Here is a 23,242-nt window from a genome sequence, read left to right on the forward strand (position 1 = left end):
GGCGGTGAAGAGACGTTAGTGGACTGACCTGCTTTGTTTCGTACTAGCTATTTAACACATGTTCCCTCATGAATCAGATAATATTTTTTTTAATAAAAAATAAATATACAACCTTTTTTAATCTGTTATTTTTCTAAAACAATCTGAGATTAGATATTTTTTATACTTATTTTATTATAATAAATTAAAAAAATAATACTTACATATAATAAAATAAAATAAACATTATATCTCAAATTAACTTTTAGTATAATAAAAAAATAAAATAATATTGCAATTACTACTATAAAACACTATTTACTTTTAGATTATATTAAGAAATTTCCAAAAATAAGCATAAAAAATATAAAAAAAAATTATAAAAAAATAAATAAAAAAAAAATTAGTATAAATAGATCAAGTGTGTAGATGATAGATATTGCAAGTGTAAAGAATGATAAATAATTTTTTTCCAGAAAAAAGTATAAAGAAAAACTAAAAAATTATTTAAAAAAATAAGAAAAAATGATAATAAATAGGTAAAATATAAATTTATAAATATAATTAAATCAAACCTTTTATAATTATGTTTTTGGCCAGTAAAGTGACTTTACAATTAGCCGGTGAGATAACGGTTGACTTTCATACTCTCTTGCAAAAACAATTTTCTTTATTGAAATAGAGAACTTCTAATATTTAAATTAATAAATGTAAGAAGAGACGATTATGTTAAGCAATATAGTAATGTGAGTAACATGAGAAAAATATGTGAAGAGGGGGTTGGACCGACCAAGGCTTTATGTTGTCTACTTATATAATTTTAAAGCAACTTGTGTAAAATAAAATCAGTTTTTTTTTATGATTATATTTATAAATCTTGATTATATTAATTTATTTCATGAAAAATAAAATCGTAACATAGAATAATTATTTTTCTCTCTCAGTAAGGGTTGGAATTATAAATGTTAAACTTGATTTGAGTTGCAAGATTGCACGAGAAATTGAAGATACAAAATTTGATACAAATATTAATGAAATTAAACAAGAAATTGAACTAATCAAACACAATTAATAATTAATCCGGACAAGTTTTTAATCACCAAGTTGATTTATGAAGCCTATCATAGACTTCCTAGTCAACAACAATTTTTGTTTTCCTTTTTTTAAAAAAAATATATAAAAATTATCAATATTACTGACATCATTTATTTTATTTAACTAGTCACCATGAGTTTAGTGACTCCTTTGTAAGGAAAGCTCGTTCATTGACTAGAACATGAATGAGCAAACATGTTTAAAATAATTGTTCTTGTTGCAAAACACAGACATAAGATCTCCAACCTGAAATTTAGATTGGTACAAGCTTAAGAAAAAAATTTTAAAAAATATATAATTCAGTTAAAAACTCAAACAAACTCGAGATTTAATCAACCCGAATAAAATTTTATAAAAAACACATCAATATGTTTGGCTAAAACCACATTGTTTTTTTTTAAAAACTGCGTCTATGGTAGCAAAAACTGACTTGCATGAACTGAGTATACATGTGACAAAATGGTTTCTCACCAAGTAGATTTTCTTGCCGAAGAAAAAAACAAGTAGTTTAGTTGGTGTACAGTAGTACTATTTACATGTATTTAGCTTTTGAATTTGAATTTCTTTCGTTCTAGGAAGAAGAACTACGAAGATTGTCCTGAGAAAAACAATAAACACGAAGGGTTGGAGAGGACAGGAGCTTGCAGTGTCTGCAAACTGCAGGTGTCAGCACCCTTGCAATAAACAGGTTGCTATGTATAAAGCTGCCCCGTGCTTCTTCTTTCTCGAGCTTAATTTGCTTTTGTCGCTTATGACTCCAAAGTAGTTTTCATCGTTGATATTATTCCGGGCTGGCTCCGGGTGTTAATCCGATGATATATGAACTTGATCTCAAACCATACTAGGTTTTATGTCTAAATAGGTGTTAGTTGATCTGATACTACTGATACAGGATTTGATTTTTTAGATTTTTATTCGAAACAATATAGTTTTAATTTTGTTTTTTTTAAAGAATTCTTTAAACAATATCGTTTTAGATCAATATATCATATCCTGAATACTAACTCATGACTTTAGTTATTTTAAATTATAATTTTATTATATTTATCAAGTTTGGCCTAACAAGTTTACTCATTGATTTCTTGATTAAAAATTTAGCTTCAATCAAGTAGATCTTAAATCATCTAGAAAATAATATGGTTAAACTTGAGTGATTCAGTTGGTTGATTCATGACTTGATAACTCAATGAATTGATTTACTATCAAGGTAACGTAATCAAAATTCAAACAATAATCGATCAATATTTTTAAAAAAAGTTTCATCCAAAGTGACATTGTTCTAGATATAAATTGGACATTAAAAAAACTTAATACATTTGAATCAACTAGCCAATTCAAAAAGTTTATTCAAAGTGATTAATATAATTGTTTCTCGTGATCTTACTTTACAGGGATACTATTTATTTTTTAAAAAAATTACTTGAAAACATATTATTCTCAACCTTTTTTTAGTAATTTTAGTCCGTCGAAGCATTGAACAATAAACCCATAGTGTAATTAGGCTTGCGATAATGAGTAATTTCGAATAATTGACAACTAGATAATAATATATCCTAAACATGTTACATAGATAACTTAACAAATATTTTTATGATCAGTGGGACACATATAGAAGTAACATGAGGTTTGATATCGTTAAACTAGAATAATAAATCAAAATTACTATAACTTTTAATTTGATATTTGAATTACACTCAAATTTTTATAGGAGTTTTTGAAAATCATTTTCTTTAAAATAGCATAAAATTACTACTCCGACTGTTGAATCTTTAAATTTTAAAAATCTCTCATTAAAGCTCTGGTTTTGATAATTTTTGTAATATTTCTTGTTATTTTTAGATTTCATTTTTTTATATGATTTTTTTAAAAAAATTTGAATTAATTTATTATTTCTGATCTATTTAATACTTTATAAATCTTTAAAAGAGAGGCAATTGAGAATTATTATATTTAAAAAAAAACCTATAATCTTAAGTGTGATTTCTGCCGTCCCTTTTGCTCTTAAAAGTTTTTGTGTTATTTATTTATTTTGGCTGTCTTTTAGCTTCTCCCCGAATCTCCTTCACGACAAGAAATCTCAACAGTTAATACACGTTGTAAAAAATCTGAAACAACCTGCTAATCTCTAGAAAATAACACACCCTGACACATAGCTAGTTGTCATAAAAAACAGTAACAATAGAGCAGTAGCCAGCAGCACCAGCGACTGCCCCGCCGGTTTCAGCCATCTGCTTGTATTGCCGGCGTGACACCAATCTGAGCTCATTACCTGCAGCAGAACTAGGTGGGACCCTATTCATGTACGGTGGTGGATTTCAATATAGAGTCTCAAAAAGTTGGGATTGATGTGATCTTACTAAAAGGTGAAATGTACTTTCTAGGGTTCAAGAAACACATGTATACCTTGCTGATTTTTCTATTCGATAATGAAATCGTCGTTATTTCCCTAACAATTGTTGTTTTCGATGCTGGGTATTACCCAGTGAAGCATTTGTTTTGTTTTCTCTACAAGGGCAGGGCAGGATAGGATTTGCAATCATTGAGTGAGAATATAGATGATCTCTTTCTTTCTAACACCTATTTGCCATGTGGATTAGCCAGAGTTCAAGTTCGAAAACAAATTGAACAAAAACATTCGTCGATGCTACTTGGTTCTTCTGTAAGTAATTGTTGTCCCTATGCCCCGAAGAAATCACTATGCATGCGTGGTTTCCTAGCAGCGGTGAAAGATATGGAAAGAGGAGACAAACAGTAGACCAAGGAATCAAGACTCGTGTTGGAACAAGCAACAACTGCTGTGCCTGTGGCTGTTCTTGTGCTGTGGTGTATATTTAGATGTCTGGTGAGCATTTAGCAGGCTAGGGAATTGCGGGACCCAAACCAGAGTTGTTTTGGCAGAGAAATAAAGATGGAGTATTGATGACACCCATCATAGGACCCGTGATTGCTATCCGTACACTGCTCTGCTTTGTCAAGAAAGACTATCACTATTCTTTCCTTTGAAATTGATGTGAAGTTTGTGGCCAGTGCCCACCCATCATTCTTTTGCACTAATGCATATTCCCTTCCCTTGAGGTTGAGGAGGATTTCTCAAGTGAAGCTCCAAAGGGTATTTCACTGCTGTACAAAGCTTGAAGCTTGGTACCTAGCTGGTAAGTGAAAGGATACACTCCTTGTCCATTTCCAACTACGGTTTAACTCTAGTGTTAGGCAGCCATTAATTTTTCATGAATTCTCTAATTGAGCTATGATGGTACATCAATGGTGGAGATAAAGGGACAGCCTTAATCTTAGGGTATGTTTGGTCTTGACGTGCTTTAAATAAAACACAATTTTTAACTGATTATAAGAAAAAAACCAAACACTTTAATTTTAAAAATATGGACCTAAAACTACCTAATTTATAAGGATATGGGGAACGATGCCTCGGTGAAAAAAACTGGCTCCAGAAGATGGCACCAAGGCTTACCAAGGCAAAGGACTCCTGCAATAGGCTATGAATAAAAACTTAAGGATTTGTGGCCTGTTACATTGTCTTTGATGGCTTTGGACTTGGGAGTGGTGGGATACTACACAACAAATCATAAGCCCAAATCTTGGTCCTTTTGTAGCCTGTAAACATCGAGGGTTGAAAATGGCTTCTGTGTTTACTAGGATTTATGCCCTTTGTAATAAAGGAAAAAAAATGGCTTCTTTTTTAATGGGGGAAATAGATATAATGGTTTCTCCATTGAAATTCAAGTTTAAGATAATCCACAAAATACCAATCTTTATACACGAATAGCCTAAATACGCAGGCATGTTTCAAGAAAAAATGAGCCTTACTAATTTCATGGCTCACTGAAGGATAAATGCTGCAAGTTCATAGACTAAATCGTGTCAAAAGGGAAGATCTTCCTGTCCTGGTTTCTTCTTTAAAAACCATTGAAGGTCAATGTCACAACAATATGATGGGAAAGCAAACGTGATGGATTCACTAGAAGTTAATTCCAGTAGAACAACCCCGTAGAATAGAACGAAGAAATTCACAATCCTGACCAACACCTGCAGTTTAAGATGCTGGATCAGCATCGTGCCAGCCCTTGCTGCAAGGTGGAACGCTCATGAATTCATCAAACTCCTTTACATGGATGTCACAACACTTCCACTGCAAAATTACATGTAATTAAAAGGTAATTAGTAAAAAAAGAAAAAGAAAATAAGAGAGCAGGCTGGAAGTAAAAATGCAGTAAATTATACACACCCCTCTCATTCGATCATGAAAAACAGCAGGCCCGGGATGGTAATTACAGGCAGTTTCATGATTATCCTTCTCCTTGAAAGTTTGACCACATCCCTGATTCTTGCACGTCTGGGGCTGGTTTATATCAACTACCTTTTTTGCTGGAGCAGAAGCACAGCTTTTAGCTGGTGCAGCTTTGGGTTGTGCTTGTGACCCTAAAAAGGACATGAAGTGCTTCAGCTTTAAAAGCAAACAATCGATGTATAGTGGGGAAACCAGGTACATGGGAGTTTAAAATGCACCAATTACAAAATTGATTCAACAGTGTGAAGATGGCCACAAAAGGAATAATAAAGATGAAGCCAACTGCTTGTGCAATTCAAAAAAACCTTTTATTCACTTAAACTTGTACTAACTCTTTTACTTGGAAAATTGGAAGTTTACTCCTTACCACTCACTTAACATCCTAGGCCATGCCAAAGAAGTTTTTCCACCAAGTAGCGGATTCTTAGGGGTACCGTTTCCCAAAACTAAAAATTAAGCTGCTTTGCACAATTTAAAAGATCTTACAAGCTCTCGGAAGTATTTCTCAATTTGTCACCAGCTAGCATTCTGAGGATCATATTTGTGTTAACAGAGCTTGATGGATTTTCAATTCAATAATGCAAACACTAACATGCTTCCATGCAATGAAACGGTTCATACATCACTTCCATATAATCTAGATAGATAATTTTTCTTTCCCTTTTTTTTTTCAGTTTGGTTTTAAAACTGTAATATCAATTGTTGTGGTTATTAAAAGTTTTCAGTTTGGTTTTAAAACTGTAATATCAATTGTTGTGGTTATTAAAAGTTTTCAGTTTGGTTTTAAAACTGTAATATCAATTGTTGTGGTTATTAAAAGCATTCAAATGACACTACCATGATCTGAGCAAAAAAAGCCTTGCTTGCATCTAGGGCAAGATTCCTTTGAGGATGAGTTGGTAGCAGGAGCTGCAGTGGGAGGAGAAAATGGATTCTTTGGGGTGGGAGTTGGAGTCGCCTTTGCTAACACTGGTTTCTCAGTTGTGTGTTTACCTGTTTTACATCTTCATCACAGGAAAAAAACTTTTGAGTGACCATCGCTGATAGACATATAAGCATATTATCAACGCAAATGTAAACACAAAATATCAACCATGACCAGTTTGAGCTAATTCATTCAACCAAGAAGAAGTCATATTTTGTCAGAAATCCTGCCATATTCACATATACCTAAGAAAAGTAGCAGAAAAATGAGGGCACAGGACCTACCCTGGAATCTCCAGAAACAAGCTGAAATCATGACTCCTTTTCTTGCAACAACTCCACTCTTTCATTCCATCATGAAAGAAAGGCTGGAAAATGGAATTAAGCAAGATTAAGGTAATGAATAAAAAGCCTATTTCTTTTTCAAAATAACCAAGTAAATCATAAGAAAAAACTCTGACTTACCCCCTGTCAATGCATATCCGCACATGCAGTGAAACCGCATCAAAGTAAGCAAGGAAAAGGTTAATCAGTATAATACACAAACGCACACTATATTCAGAAATTTTTTCCTTCTGTAATCAAATATGATAACCTTGCACAAGATATAATAGAAAAACATATGTACTACCAAAGTCCAAGACTATCAAAATACAAATTTCTACAAAACATAAGGCAGAAACTGAAAAAGAAATGCATGAAGCTGAACAATAAATGGATAAAATCCATTTTCTCACTGTTGGGACAGGGATCTTTGGATTCCATTACACAATAGCCATTATTTGAATCTAAGCATTTAATAACCCTATAATATGTAGCACATTGAACACGTTAATATATTTTTAAGAACTGTTTCCCTGGATTCAATATGACATCCTTATCCTGCATTTTTATTAAGTAACAATTGAATTTACTATCATCTTTTCACATCTGTTAAAAGCATGAAAATTTTCTTCCTGGTGGAGCTGTGCTTGAGAAACATCAAAGACAATGATTGTAAACGAGGAACATTTTAGGTATCTAAGATACCCTATACCACTCTGACAAGATCAGTACTCTTCCCTATACCACACTGACAAGATTCAGCGCTCTTAACAATCATCATGATCTTTAATCAAACCATGCCGTGCGGATAGAATAACGAAATTTGTCAGCTTTTTTACTTAAATCATGAAAAAAATTACTTAACTTTCTACCCAATCCTCTCTTGCACAGTAAATCAACCACCTTAAGAGCAGATGATAACAACTCCCTTGTCCTATATTTCTCTAAAAACATCAATTTTTTTCCCTTTACACGAGGAATCGAACAAAACACAAAAAGCTATCACATTATCGCAATTAAATCTATAAATCATAAACCCCAAATTGTATCAACTGCAAAAACAAAAGTTAATAATTAAGAAAAGTTGAAATACCGAATCATGGTAAGTACAGGAACCATCGGGATTGTTGTCTTCGGTGAAAGTTGCGTCACAGCCGATTCGCTGGCAGCGAAGCTTAGGTACCTCGGTTTGGTCCATGGATAAATAATTCTCTTTTTAGCTTTTGTTTTAAAGATGGAGACAGAGAGCAGTGGAAGAAAGAGTTGCGTTCGAGCGAGTAGAGGAATCTAAGTCGTCTTCTGAGTTCAGTTTTGTCTTCTGATTATTCTAGAAACACATTACAAAGTTGTTGTCGGTCCCGCTGTTAGATTATGTAGTTTAAAGTCTTTAATTAAACTTGAAGTCTCACATGCCTTGTTCATTCGTTGGTCGGTTAATTAATTCAAAAAAATAATTAAGGTTTTTTTTTAAAAAAATAATAATTAAAACAACTTTAATTTGAGAAAAAATCAAATTAGTTTTTTTTTTATCGGAACAACTCTGATTTAAAAAATAAATCAATTAATTTTTTTATCATAGTATCAAATTGAATTAATCAGATTTAATTAGATTAATTTCAATCTAATTTTTTTAATCTAACATAATTCAAATAATGATCCAAATCTTAAATTAACCAACTAAATTAAGTTGAGTTTAGTAATAACACTTGTACTAGGATTTGCTTTCAACTCAAATAACTAATAAAAGTAAGATTAATAATAATATTATTGTTTTATAATACATAAAAAAATATTATTGTTTTGTAAGTATAACAATACTATTTTTATATTATACGGTTATGATATTAGATTATGACTTTATTTATTATACATAATATAGTTATAGTCTTTCGTTATTTTGAAAGTTGGTGAGGACTCAAATTGGATTGGGTTTATACAATGTTTGATTTCAATTTGACCTTGTCCCAGATGGATATGGAGGGAAGAAAGCTAAAACCCATATTTTTTACTTGTTTTTTTAAGGTTAAAAGCAGGATATGAATTTTTGTTCATTAAGGTTAGGTTAGTTTATGATAAGGATATTTAAGAGTGTAATTATTATTATTTTTCAAATAATTTTTCGTGTCAAAATATATTAAAATAATACATTTTTTATTATTTAAAAATTATTTTTGAGATTAGCATGTTAAAACAATCCAAAACATAAAAAAAATATTAATATTTTTTTAAAACAAAATTAAAATTTTTTGAGAATGCAATTTGCACCAAATTTTCAAACGGACACTAAATATATTTTTTTTGAAAAACACTTTTGAACGTATAAGAAAACTGGACATGTCAAGGAATACTTTTGAAAAATACAATTGTTACTGCATATATAATTTTCAAAAAAATTATTGCTGCTGTATATACGTGTTTAAGTGGATCGACATCAATGACTGATGGGACGAAAACACAAAATTGTATATACAACAGTCAAAGAATGTGGGGCCTAATATGTATGTACATGAGAGTTCTGGATTGTCTGTCTGGCTGATTATTAGCAACCTGAACTGTGGAATCAGTAATGAGATTAATTCCTTGTCTTCCCAAGATGATTAGCTATACTTCCTTTGAAGTAATGAGACTACAAAATGTGGAGTTCGTAACTATCTGTTACGCACTTCAATCATGGAAACTCTTTCCTGTAAAAACATAAATGATAAGTTAATTGCCTTGGAGATATTTAAAAGAAGAAAAGACATGTGAGGTATGAGGAGCAGATATTCAACTTTCAAAAGCTGTTTTGCAATGAAGTTTTGAAAATGATTGGCACATACCACTGCCAAATGACTTTGCAGTAGCAGCATAAAAGGATATGAATTCCCGGATTCATGGGGATGCATTGCCAGAATTATGAAAACAAACCCTAGTTTCTTGCACAATATTTTCTTTAAGGAAATTCACTAACAAAGAAATCAGTATACGCACTCACAAAGAGCTGTAAGACCATGGTTGTGCCTGCAGAAGAACAGATATGGAACTCTTTCCTAGATATACTATCCATCAAAAAGATATATATGATATTGAGTTCTGGGATGTGACAGCATGTCAAGTCTTAAGAAAATTTTACATGGGATGCAATATGCTTCAATGTGTACCGGAAAAATTCTCAGTATGCATTCTTTCCCACAAAATAAATCACGTGCACACACAAACACAAACAAGGAGGGAGGGAGAACCTCATTTGGAGTACCATTCTCCGATGGAAACCATTTATTTGGAGCGCTACTCTCGGATGGAAACCATTGCAAAAGGACACCCAAATTCATGACGTTAGGAATCAATTTGAACAGGAGAGGAGTTGTCACCTGAATGAGCATCAATCAAGTAAGGGTTTAATGCAAGAGAACCAAAACATTGTTAAAAAGCCATGTTACATTTGCAAGTATCGAAGAAACGAACCAGACTGAGAGCTGTTGTTCCAAGAAGAAGAAGATACATCTTTCCCTGCATCAAAACCACCAAAATGGTTTAAAAACTAATGAAGGATGGGCAAGTGTTCATATAGTTACACAGATATCTAATCATGACATCAAACCTAAAACCACCTATATGTGCATGCAACCCTAAACCCTAGTTCCACATAAACGAGATTTTATCTTTAATGGCACCCTAACTATCACACACACACAAACAGAGAGAGAGTTCACCTCAACAAGATGAAGATTTGAGGCACGACTTAGGAGAACAAAAGCAAATTCTCCAATTTGAGCAAGTAATACTCCAACCTACATCATAGTACATCAATTTTTGTTCAGGAAAAAAAAAGGAAAGAGAAGAGTTTCAAGTACAATTGTCTTTTTTTTTTGTCAACAAGCATAGAGAGCCAACTCACGAGGAATGATGTCCTAATGCTATATCCAAAGGCTTTAGTAACTGCAGCAGCAATGGTTGTCTTGACAACTATAACCAGAATCACAGATGCTAGCAATATATCCACATGGTTCCATAGAAAATGTACATTTATGAGCATTCCAATGCTAGAAAGAAAGAGAGCTGCAAACAGGTTCCTGATTGGTTCCACCTACAAAGTAGACAGTCAATTTCAAAACATATCTATCTCACTATTATTTTTTTAACATAACACAACCACACGGAGAATAATTCCCATGCAAAAAAGAGTAACACGGTGATGTCCATCGACTACAGCTGTTAGTCTCGTAATTAATAGAGCGATGGAGCCACTAAAACAAGTTACAGAGATCCAGAGTCAATTTACAAATTTAAATTAGTGCATTATTTCAGAGAACATAACTTTTATACTGAATCCATACTACCATTTGTGGCAGTACTTGGCACACAATCCATTGCACAGAAGAATACCTGTTCTAAAGTATGCTGTGCAAAGTCAGTGGTAGATATCATGACTCCAGCCATGAAAGAACCCAACTCAAGACTAAGGCCCAGCTTGTCACTGCACTGAAATGGTAAAGAAAATCTAAGAATAATGAGAACAAGATGACAAAAACATCACCAAGAAGCAATGCACTGATAGTTGAAGGAAATCCAAGAGTAATGAGAACATGATGACAAAAAATTTTCCGTGCAGCCCTGTGCTGCCCTGAATCATGACATCTGTATCTCAACATCATAACTTCTGCAGTTAACTAAAGATGAAAATTCACAGATGAATTTCTTTCATATATTTGATGATTTCTGGCCTAAGTATAAACACATGTAGCATAGTCAAGGAACCATTCTACTATTTATATGACTAACCACATATTGGGAGCTTTATACCATATGTCAATCATCATCGTTCAAGCAGAACTTAGACGATGTCTATAAATTTGTCAAATTTCAATATTAGGTTTCTTACATCCTCTGCCTTGAAAATATATTGCAGTTCCACTCTGCTTGTTTGTATTAGTGGAATTTTGGATTCAAATACAAATGATTATTTTTCAGATGCAAAAAGCTACATAAAGCACGCATTTTCCTCTGTCAGAATAATGGCCACGATGGTTATCAAACCCTTACAGAAAAACTAGAAATGTAAAAACCTGCTAAGAAATCAAATTGATCTTTTGAGCATGTAACTGATGGATGGACAACAGCCCTACAACCTTAAAGTCAGAGCTTCAACCAACCATCAAACTTAGACAAATCAAAAAATTTCAAATGAAGCAAATCACCATATAGATTAAATAGCCCGTGATTAAGAAAGCAAAAACATGCAATGTACATATGCTATTGCCAGTTGAGATGTTCTTGTTTGCATATGTCTCATATGACATTGTAATCCATATGACTCCATGGATGACAAAAAATACGTTAAACAAAGTTGATACCTACCATGTCATGGAAAGGATAAAATTTATTGCAGCAACATGTAAAAAAACTATTTTTCCTAGACAAGAAAGGTGCATAAAATTTTCACCTACCCAAGCAGACAACAAGCAGAAAGCCACAGCAGCAAGCTGGTAGAGTTCACTTGTCTGAACCACAAGATGGAACACAAAGAGTATGCTTAGAAAGAGGCCCTACTCAACCGGAAGGTACTTGAGCAAAGATAAATAAGAAATGTGGGCACTATCAAAAACTCACTTGAGATGATAGCTGTATCATTAACTTAAGAAAGCGAGGAACAAATGACCAGGACAAGAAAGATGCAGCCATGAGGTATAAGGACAAGACCAACAACCTGAAGTTAGTGAGCAATAGAGGTTAGATTCAATAAGGATCATTTACATGGGGTCATTAGCCAAAAAAAGTGTGTGTGGGGGGGGGGGGGTGTTGGCAATCAATCAATAACAGTAAATGACTTCCATTACTGGAAAAAAGAAAGAAAGAGAGGAATCATTTATACTTACAACTTCCCCATTGAAATCATTCCTTGTATAGCACCACTGTTGCCACCCAAAACTGGAAGCAAAGCAAATAATAAACCAACAGCGCAATCCTGAAACAATTCACAAGATCAGACAAGTGGTTGTGCATCAGCGAACCTTTTTCAAAATTCAACGTATCATCAACGACATGCTTAAATATAAACCAAGTAAGAAAATAAATACAACCTGAAAAATCAGTGTCCCAATCGTCACTTGACCATGAAGAGAATTACTACTGTTACGTTCCATCAAAAATTTCACCACCTGATAAAAAAAATTGCAAGAATCATATTTGCAAACAACAAGGAGGAATCAAACAGAAAGGAGAGAGAATAGTGTCAGAAACAAGTCTAGACCACTGCTGTTGATGACATTGACAGGAAGGAACCCACAAATACACCCTCAGATAACTTTGCTCCACACAACTGCAAAGTTAACAGTGGTGCAAGCTTAGCATCCAATTTGACCAATCATACAGATTTCTAGCATAACTGAGTTACAAGATTTAAGCATCGTACCACAGAAATTATGCCACACAAGCAAATAAATATTACAATTTGAAGCATCCCTCCAAGAATAGCGACAGGGCCCACCACTTTTAGCTGCATTGATGATACGTCAGAACAGCTTTTCTAAATCATGAAAAACAAGCTCTTTTTTTTATATAATAAATTAAGGAAATTTTAAGACAATAGCTTCCCTAGATCAAATACAGTTTACCTTAGTCAAAGAAAACTCCAGCCCTAAAGCAAAAAGAAGAAACACAACACCAAACTGTGCAACAGTTTCAACCTGTGATGAAGCCAAGAGAACATGTCACCACTGTTTTTATCAACATCACAGCATACAAATGCTTTACATGTGGATTTCTCAGATAATAAGCACCTAACAAGGGTAGGAGCATATGGATGGATACAATTATTAGTTGCTAAACTATATGCACCAACAAAGTCAGCGTCAAAGTTGAAACAACCCAACTGACAATCATTTTTGTCCCACCAGTTATATTGCCATCTGGAATTTTGTATAAATAATCTAACATGAAAAGGACATTAAACGGTAGCAAACTTCATTTGATAACTCATAAAACTTGCATTTCCCATACAATGTCATCAATGAGGTTATAATAAGTGAAGCAAAAGCAAAAAAGAAAAGGTACACATTTGGGAAAAACTAAGAATCACATACCTGTACCATCTCACTGATGAAATTTAGACCACCTGGTCCGATGATGGAACCTGCTAGAAGATAGCCAACGATAACCTGCCATATGTATTACATGTCAAAAGAAAAAAATTTACCTTAAATATTACTCCATTGCATAAATCACATGATATAGCTGAACATTAGAGACAAAAGATTGTGGCAATTGAAGACAAATGAAACCACAATATACAGATACTAACCGGTTGACCCAAACAAGAAGAGATGATTCCTCCGATGGCAGCAGAAACTATAGCAACAACTAGATCTGAAATTAATCTGCAGGTATGTGAAATAAATAACACTGCATTAACAGTACATTCAAAACTTGGAACCTTAAATGATAACAGTTAAATCAAGTCAAAATATAGATACAAGAACTGTGCAGATAAGAAATCAACAGCTTATCACACAGCGAGTTCTCAAGAGTAATATTTGCTCTCCTAAAAAGCCAAAAAAATAGAGAGAAAAAATGAGTCATTCACCTCACATCTACTTGAAGTATTGGGTACTTGGATTTCTTGTTTGACATGACAAATACATTATCCTACAATTAGCAAGATAAGCAAGTTAGAGGGAATGACCACAGAAACCAAAAGTTGGATCAAAGAATCTGTCTAAAAATTTCACGAAGAGAACTAATCATTGAATTTCAGTGCACCTTTTTGTCAATCAGGGTTTCCGTATCCTCGGATTCTTCATTTTCTAGAGAAAATACATCTTGAAGTTGAAAAGGTCTAGTTCCACTGAAAACAACGAGGAAAGAAAGATATATATGACATCAGAATCTCACTTTTGTACAGAAAGAAAGGGAAATGAAACTATATCTCAAAACATATGGTAAAAAATGCAATAATTTGCACCCAAAAATATTTTACAACTCCCATACTTAGCCACTTGTGTATCATTTTTTTTGCCCTTATCGTGAGTGATTTTTGCTACAGTCTCCAATACAGCCTGCGAAAACATAATCAGAAGTCCTCTTTAACATTAACACTAAGAAACAACTAGTAGTAACAGACAAATGACTTAATTAGGTAAAAAGCTGGAGTTAATGATACCTAGACAGTATTTATGTTAAATAGTACTGGCGTATGAAAAGGCCAAAGGAGAAGATACTGGTCCTACCATGTTTTTGGGGTGCAGAAAAAATATGACATGTTGAAAAAAGATAAATTTTCTCATTAATATAGATGATGAGGGTTGCAGCCACACTGTAGATTAACGGTCTAGATCTTGCAAAAGCTAGATCCCTGGCAAGATTATTTTCTTCTTCTTCCTATTTATCTCTTATGTTCAGTAGCAAACTCCAGGAAGGTCAAAGTTTCCAAAGTTGCTTCACAGGGGCACTTGTGCAGCAAAGCAAAACTAAAGCTCAAGCCACAATCACTAAATTTAGACAATTAAAAGAAAAATAAACCTACTTGTTGGTCAGCTACACTGTTGTTGAAGCTGTTTCTATCAGAACCTGGTAAAGTAAAAATATGAACCAAACTTAAATATCATCCAAAAATCATTGAAACCAAACAACTTCCAATAGATAAAATGCAGTAGGTAATTATCATCCCAATTCAATAACAGAAACTCCTATGATCCACAGGGCATGTCAATAATCATTAGACTGGAGTCAAAATAACAGACATAAAGATCACACAAGTTGTCAACTTCCAAGTGCAGGACTGGCTAGATTTATTAAACTCTCCAGCCTAGCAAGTGTCATAGCATCTAGTAAAGCAAATTATATGCGGCCTAGAAACTTTATTCTCTTCAAATTTAAAGGAAAGAAGCCAAAACTATTGAGGTCAATATCATCTCAATGCAGTTGCCAAAGGATATACTGTTCAATTTGATACATGTTTCTGCCATTGCAAACTTAGCTTTGTATAGACTTAGGTTAATTCCTTGAACTGACAATAAATGTTTTCTGCAATATGTGAAGTAGTTCTTATTCAGCTATAAGCTTACTGAAGATTTGAGTTTAAATCATTATTAACTGACAACTAACTTCCTGTCACCTTAAAGCTTTCAAAACTATTTATAAGCTTCACATTACCTTCTTAAAAAAAGCATCATTTCCATGTTCATCAGTACCTACTTGATTCAGTTAAATTACTCAAGTTTCAGACTTGCCTAAAGACACCTTCCTCCTGCTATGTTTCCTTATCAATATGAAGGTAACCAATCAAGTCCCTTCGCTCGTTATACAAACTTAACCCAGATTCATATTCCCCCAGCATCCTTTCACTAATTACATGTACAAAAAGGGATCTTTTCATTGGAAAAAAAAAACACTTTTCAGAAACTAAAACATCAAAGCCTTTCTCAAATTAACTCGAACGTGCTCAATTCAGTCTCAAGATCAAACCCCGCCCTCTCTTAATCAACAGAATCATGTGATTATAACCCAATTCTCTGTTCAGAGAAAAGACTTGCTGCAACTTACAAATTAATCTAATATATTACAAAATCCCACAATTTCTAGTCCCATTTCCATAAACACATTAAAACACTTTAAAACAAATCTCTTTCCATAAACATTCTATATTTCTAAGAATCTGCTTCACTCTACCATTTCTAGTCTTTCATTCACATTAATCACCAAGAACAAGCCAAAAACCTTAATTAAACACACAAAAAAGTAGAATTAAAGCAAGAAAAAAAAGGTTCTTTACCTTCAGGTTGATCATTTTCAGAGAACTCTTTTTCGAGAACACGATCAAACATTTTAGCAATACTTCCTTCTCCATTATCTGGTGCTGATGAATTCACCAAATTCCCATAAAACCTCTCTCTTACTTCGTTATCAGATCTCCCATTTACACATATCAAAATCAAGAGCAAACAAAAACACCTGCTGAATCCAAATCCATACGCAAAACCTCCTCTTTTCATGGTTATAAGATCGAAATGCAGAGAGAGAGGGGGAGAGGGAATTTTGTATTTGAAGGAACAAATGCTTTAATGAGAGACCCTGTGTGCCCTTCTGCTTTAGGTGTTGTAGATCTCTTTAACCGTTGTTGAAATATCAAAACTAGTCCCTAATTATTTACCAAGTACTAAATGAGTGTCTAAACTTAAACTATTGATAAAAAAATCCCTAATTTTTTCTAGTGTTTTTCATCAAGTATTTGTTGATGTTTTTATTTGAATATTATGCAGTAAAACGAGTCCCTGAATATTCTCAAAGTATTAAATCGGTGTCTAAACTTAAACTATTTATAACCCAATTCCTAATTTTTTTCTAGACTTTTTCATGAAGTATTTATTGATGTTTTTATCTGAATATCATGTGGTAAAATATTATCATTTTGAGAGGGTTTAATTTTTTTTATTAAAAAATTATTATAATTTAGATAGAAAATCCATTTGAGGATTTTTCTTTTTACTATTAGAGTAACTTAAAGTTAATTTTTTACTACTTCTCACAATGAGGAATTTTAATAAGTGGGGGGCTTCATTTTATTTGGGACTATATTGAAAATGAGTGCATAGTTGAGGAATTACTTTGGAATCTACCTTGGGTTTAAGTTAATGAAAAGATGGTGGCGTGGATTGATTTGGTTGGTTAGTGAGAAATTAAATTAATGAGTTTTTTTTTGGTTAGCTTGAGAGTTTTAAATCACGTGGAGGTAGCGGTAAGAGATGGACTTTCAAGAAATATGAATTTGATACAAACCAAGATTGGATCAAAGGTCAAGGAATCAAGATAGATAGCAACATTCAAACCAACTCTTTGTTTTTTTATCTCTAAAGACAAAAACATTGTAACTAATTAGGGAATTTAAAAAAATATATTTTTTAATTAAAAATATATTAAAATATTATTTTTTTACAAACAATGTATCAAAATTATTTGAAAATATTAACAAATTAATATTTTTTAGATAAAAAATAATTTAAAAAACAGTAAGTAACGCAAATATTTATTAAATGATTTATCTCAAAATTTTATTTGATTTGGTATTTAGATGAAGAGCCTGTTTGATATTATAATCATAATTAATTTTTAAAATTTTTTTTATTTAATAATATATATAAATAATATTTTTATTTTTTAAAATTTATTTTTAATATCAATACTTATTTAAAAAAAAAATTCCAAACTGCTCGGAAGCCCCCAGGCCAAAATCAACTTTGCTCTAAAATTAGTTGGCTGGTTGGTTGTCTAATGATGGAAAAAACATGTCCATACCATAAAACGACCTGTCATGCGCGTTAACCACATGACGTCCACCCATTTCACTGGAGCGTGTGTTCTCCACCAGACAACCACCACTTTCCAAACTCCACGCATAAATTTCACCGCCAACCCACTTTCCTTGACGAACCAAGAATTGGAACCAGAGAACTAATGTCGACGACAGTAGCAAGTACTAGTACTGCAAGTGCTAGTTTTCGTTACAGCAAATCAAGAACTGGAGGGGTCAAGCCAAATATTGCAGCAGTGAGGCCAAGAAGTTTGGTGGTGGTGAGAGCAGAAGCTCAATCTATCAACCCTGAAATTAGAAAGAATGAAGAGAAGGTGGTGGACTCTGTTGTGGTTGCTGAACTCTCCAAGCCACTCACTGCTTACTGCAGGTTTGTCCCTGTTGTCTCTTCCTTGTTTTTCTTTTGTCCTATGAATATTGCCTATCTGCTAAATTCTCCATGTCATGAAACCCCTTGATAGTTGATTTTATTTAGATTTTCTTTTTTTTGCTTTTCCAAATTCTTGATGATAACTTGCATTGGCTAATCTTAGATGCTGGAGGTCAGGAACTTTCCCACTGTGTGATGGAAGCCATGTAAAGCACAACAAAGCTACTGGAGACAATGTTGGACCTTTGCTCTTGAAAAAGCAGAAAGAGTAACTTCTTAATTTCCCTTGATTTTGATTTGTGTTTGTCATGTTGAATTTGAAACCTTAGATTTGCGTGTTCTTCTATGAGATAATACTCCCCAATTCCCTTGGATTGGGGTGAGCTCTCTAGTTCCTGTTGCATAAAAATTAAGGTGATATCAATTTTTCCTATGTTAAATGACCTTGTGAGCTTGTGGCATGCCTTTCTCGGGCCTGTTTGTTGCTTGTGGCATACCTTGCTTGTGACCTATGTTAAATGCCTCATATTTCTGGTAAATATCCCTAGCACCTCAGCACAATGAACCTTCAATACTCATGCAAGCACTAAATTTATGTGAACATTTGAAGATGAAACCCATCTTATAGTTTCATTTCCGTTTCTTTTCGATAGTTTGGCTTTTCCTATTAATCGGTAATCAGGTTTTATCACCTTTTTCAAATGCAAAACATTTCTATATTCCTCTACCTCAAACAACTGCATCCACGAAGCAGTGGCGTCGGCTTGCTTCTTATAGTTACTAGATAGGCTCTTTTTGGATCTTTGCTTCACTGAAGGATGCTACCTCTAAACCTGCTTACGTTCAATTTCTTATTTTGATTCTTTCATAATTCAGCTCGTCAAAAGTAGACCTCCTGTTCATCTTGGTGTGAACAGATTTCACTTGTCTACACTAGCTAGCTGGGGAGGACATGTTTATGCATTATGTGTGCATCATCGAATTGCTACTAATCTGATACAACTTGATTTGATCACTGATAATTAAAATCCATATCGAAACCTTGTCCTTTCAATTCGCTCTTTAGCTTAATGTGCTTTTCCTAATAACTCATTATTCAGCCATTGAACTATGCTGTTGTTGAAATATTCAAGTTCCATTTCTTTTTTAATTTGATTAGATCCATCCCTCTCCAATGTGGTTAGAAACAGCCAGTGTGAGACGATTTTGGCATATGAGATGTATTTTATTTTGGCATATGGGAATGAAAGCTACTATTTCTTTATCGAAAGGCTCAATCTTTGATGTATTTTCAAGGAAAGCAGAGAAGGGAACTCTGCAGGAATCTGATGGTTTGAAACACAAGAAGTCTAAAGATCATATCACTGGAACTCGATTCATAAACAATAAGATAACCAATCTACTCTATGAAAACATGGAACATGAGTTTACAAGATTTGAAGTTTATGCACAAGAGCTTAAAAATTCAAACTAGACATACATGTTGAAATTGAATGTGAACTAGATTTAAATGTGTTCAAGAGGATGTATGTATACTTCAACTGCTATGACGAGAGGGTTTTTGGGGGGGATATAGGAAAATTATTGGGCTACATGGTTGCTTTTTTGAAAGGTCCAAATATGGTGAGTTTCTTGCTAGTTTCTGTCGTGGTTGTCAGAGGTGACTTGAGATCTAACTTAGAAAAGGGTTTGAATCATTGGGTTGTTGGGTTAATTTGCATATCAATGAGTCATCTCGGTTCAATATTTTTTTTATTAAAATGACATCGTTTTGTTATTTTTTTAAATTCAGTGATGATGACTCGATGGAGTTTGGTCAGTTCAATCGAGTCATAGGTTAATCCACCAAATTTAGCCTTGTCGATGTTTTTTATTTATTCAAATTAAAATAGGGTTCAGATCAAGTTTTGCAGTGAAGTCTGCAGTCTAAGTCTAGCTTAATAACTATGGTTTTATTTAGCAAAAATGCCAACAATCAAATGTTTCCTATATATTGGTCTGTAATGAGGTGGGAAAGTAATAGAATTTGGAGGTTTTTGTAATTGCTCATAGAAGATGTTGGGATCAGTCTAGGTGCTGGTGGTGATTGACTTCAAATTTAGCCAACAAAATTATTTTATAACCTTAATTTTGTTTTTCTAAATATTTAATAATTATATTAGACTAATAAGGAATGATATTTATTTTATTATAATAAAAATATTTAAATATAAAAAATATTCAAGAAAAATCTAGAACTTATATAAGTTTAAATCTATATGATAAATAATAATTCATGACAAACATGCTTTCAACATAAATATAATGATAGAATTCTAGAATACTAAATATGTATTCAAACTTATAATTGATATCAATTCAATATATATATATATATATATATATATATATATATATATATATATATATATTAAGTACTTATTAAAACATTTTAAATTATGAAATTTTTGTTGTTTTTAAAAATAAATTTTTCATTGAATATATTTTCATAATCTTTTTATTGTGATAGATATCACTTCTTGTTATTAAAAATGTTTGCATTAGTATCATAAATTTTATGGTCACTAGAAGTTTACCTAGTCATTAATATTAGAATTTCAAGAGATTAATCAAGATATGTATAAGTATAAGCTGGTGTAGATATTCTCAGTTAAAAAAAAAATATTTGGATTGATCACTAGAATCACTCGCATTAAAAATTCATGAAAAATATTGCTCGTACTGTGCACAGAGATGGTGTGTTAGGCACACTTAGACTCGTGAAGAAGAATGTAAGAATTCTGATGAATTATTATAACATACTCTAAATGGTGTGGGGGAATCACTGTTCCCTCACACACATTTCACTGTGGATTACAACAGTGATTCTTCTCCTTTCTTTTTATTTTTGCTAACTTTTTCCTTTTTTTTTCTTTTTTTTCCTCTTTTTTTTCATTTTTTTTTCAACTTTCCTTTTTTTTTCATTTATTTTTTTTCTAAATTTTTTTTTGTTGATTTTACCTTTTAAATATTGACATGGTTAAAATTTTTGCTTTGTAATTTTTTTTCTTTAAAATACTGTGAATTGTTGCGATGTTTTTTCACATAGTTTTTTTTTTTATTTTTTTATTTTTCAAAATTATATTTGTCGATTTTTTTTAATATTGAGCTGATTGAGAATTTGGTTTGGTAATTTTTTTAAAAAAATTGTTGATTGCTATAGTGTTTTTCCGCATGATTTTTTTTCTCCAAAATTATCTTTATTTTATTTTATTTTTTAATATTGAGCTGGTTAAAAATTATAGTTACAATATGTTAGGAAAGCATTGTAACTTTTTTTGAAAAATACTGTTGATTGCTACAGTGTTTTTTTCCACATGGTTTTTTTTTTGTTTTTATAATGTTTTTTCCTAAAATTATCTTTGTTAATTTTATTTTTTAAATATTAAGCTAGTTAAGAATTGCAATTACAAGTAAATACAAGTTTTTCCTCACAAAACACTATGGATTGATACAATTTTTCCTCACATGGTTTTCGTCCAGTTTTTTTTGTGTTTTCTTTTTTTGTGATATTTTTTTTCAAAATTATCTTCTTCGATTTTATTTTTTAATATTGAGTTAGTTAGAATTTAACTTTGTAATAAAGCTTAATTATGTGGGGAAAACATTGTAGCTTTGCTCATAAAACATTGTGGATTGCTACAGTATCTCTCCGCATTGTTTTTTTTATAAATTTTTTCAAATTATCCTTTTTAATTTTATTTTTTTAATATTGAGTTGTTTGTAAATTATAATTACAAGTCATTACAAATAAGGCTAAATCATGTAGGGAAGCACTGTAGTTTTCATCACAAAACACTGTGAATTGCTACAGTATTTTCAACATGATTTTTTTTTCTTTTTTTGGTGTTTGTTTTGTTATTTTTTTTCCTAAAATTATCTCTGTCGATTTTTTTTTAATATTGAGCTGATTAAGAATTTAGCTTTGTAATTTTTTTCTTTGAAACATTGTGAATTGTTGCAGTGTTTTTCAATGTGATTTTTTTATAATTTTTTCCAAAATTATCTTTGTCGATTTTTTTAAAAATATTGAGTTGGTTAAGAATTATAATTACAATAAAACTAAATCATATGAGAAAAGCGTTTTAATTTTTCTCACAAAACACTGTGGATTGCTACAATATTTCTCTAAATGGTTTTTTATTTTATTTTATTGGAAAAAGCACTATAGTTTTCCTCACAAAACATTGTCAATTGCTACAATATTTTTTCTCATGGGTTTTTTTCCTTCCAAAATTATCTTTGTTGGTTTTTTTTAATATTAAGTTGGTAGAGAATTTAGCTTTGTAATTTTTTTTTCTTTTTATTAACTGAAAAGTTAAATCATGTGGTGAAAGCATTGTATTATTCTTCACAAAACACGGTAAATTGCTACAAATTATTTTGTTCAGTCTCTAAGTTTTTGATCACCAACATAATTTTTTTTTTGTCATGAAATATTTATTTCATCATACTTTTAATTTTTATTACTTATCTAACGCTAGTTTATAATTATAATACTATTAAATATATTTATTTTATAAACTCGCAGTAATACGCAGAAATGTCATCTCGTGTTAAGGAACCAATAAAGGTGGTGATTTGAGCATAGTTTATGCGAAAGAATGTGAAAAGGGGGACAAAACGTGTCGTATCGGAATGTTGAATGGTCGTATTGAGTGGTCTTAAACGTTGATAAGAACCCCGCCACTCATTATTTCAAAGCTGGCAGGTTGGTGTGCTTGCATTATTGGGTGTAAAAACAGTCTCTCGGACAACCCTCCTCATTTCCAAGCTCAAACACAAGTTGTCGGAACCGATGGAAAAGCAAAATTAACGTTTAAAGATTTCTCAAAGAGTGTTTAAAAAGACAAAACAAAAGAGAGAAAGAACTTTTAAGTCAATAAGTGGGTTTATTTCATGGTTATTACACTTGTTGCGT

The 23,242-nt window shown here is 32.2% G+C and overlaps 3 protein-coding genes across 5 annotated transcripts; 1 reads left to right on the forward strand and 2 right to left on the reverse strand.

Annotated features, from left to right (window-relative positions):
- Window positions 1-4,784: 4,784 nt before the first annotated feature.
- Window positions 4,785-7,986, reverse strand: LOC133675229 (cysteine and histidine-rich domain-containing protein RAR1). Of its 2 annotated transcripts, none has more exons than XM_062096544.1 (5): window positions 7,722-7,986; window positions 6,590-6,672; window positions 6,218-6,384; window positions 5,318-5,511; window positions 4,785-5,221 (listed from the first exon to the last, which is right to left on the reverse strand). In XM_062096544.1, the coding sequence occupies exons 1-5, from the start codon at window positions 7,824-7,826 to the stop codon at window positions 5,126-5,128; spliced, it is 645 nt and encodes a 214-aa protein (XP_061952528.1). In that variant the 5' UTR covers window positions 7,827-7,986; the 3' UTR covers window positions 4,785-5,125. The 2 variants fall into 2 exon arrangements, with proteins under 2 accessions (XP_061952528.1, XP_061952529.1); XM_062096545.1 differs by lacking the exon at window positions 7,722-7,986 and adding an exon at window positions 6,770-7,678.
- A 990-nt stretch (window positions 7,987-8,976) lies between these two features.
- On the reverse strand, window positions 8,977-16,674 carry LOC133675154 (K(+) efflux antiporter 5). Of its 2 annotated transcripts, none has more exons than XM_062096442.1 (20): window positions 16,377-16,674; window positions 15,129-15,172; window positions 14,594-14,661; window positions 14,366-14,450; window positions 14,190-14,251; window positions 13,908-13,983; window positions 13,690-13,764; window positions 13,222-13,293; window positions 13,020-13,103; window positions 12,858-12,926; window positions 12,688-12,765; window positions 12,484-12,572; window positions 12,218-12,314; window positions 12,055-12,108; window positions 10,994-11,089; window positions 10,506-10,694; window positions 10,321-10,398; window positions 10,073-10,117; window positions 9,864-9,978; window positions 8,977-9,312 (listed from the first exon to the last, which is right to left on the reverse strand). In XM_062096442.1, exons 1-20 carry the CDS (start codon window positions 16,594-16,596, stop codon window positions 9,293-9,295), a joined length of 1,716 nt encoding a protein of 571 aa, XP_061952426.1. In that variant the 5' UTR covers window positions 16,597-16,674; the 3' UTR covers window positions 8,977-9,292. The 2 variants fall into 2 exon arrangements, with proteins under 2 accessions (XP_061952426.1, XP_061952425.1); XM_062096441.1 differs by having other exon boundaries at window positions 9,850-9,978.
- A 1,234-nt stretch (window positions 16,675-17,908) lies between these two features.
- LOC133675611 (CDGSH iron-sulfur domain-containing protein NEET) lies at window positions 17,909-18,722 on the forward strand. The gene is made up of 2 exons (XM_062097039.1): window positions 17,909-18,282; window positions 18,446-18,722. The coding sequence occupies exons 1-2, from the start codon at window positions 18,056-18,058 to the stop codon at window positions 18,552-18,554; spliced, it is 336 nt and encodes a 111-aa protein (XP_061953023.1). The 5' UTR covers window positions 17,909-18,055; the 3' UTR covers window positions 18,555-18,722.
- Window positions 18,723-23,242: the final 4,520 nt, after the last annotated feature.

This window comes from Populus nigra, chromosome 16, assembly GCF_951802175.1.
Source record: "Populus nigra chromosome 16, ddPopNigr1.1, whole genome shotgun sequence".
In the NCBI taxonomy this organism is placed as follows: Eukaryota; Viridiplantae; Streptophyta; class Magnoliopsida; order Malpighiales; family Salicaceae; genus Populus; species Populus nigra.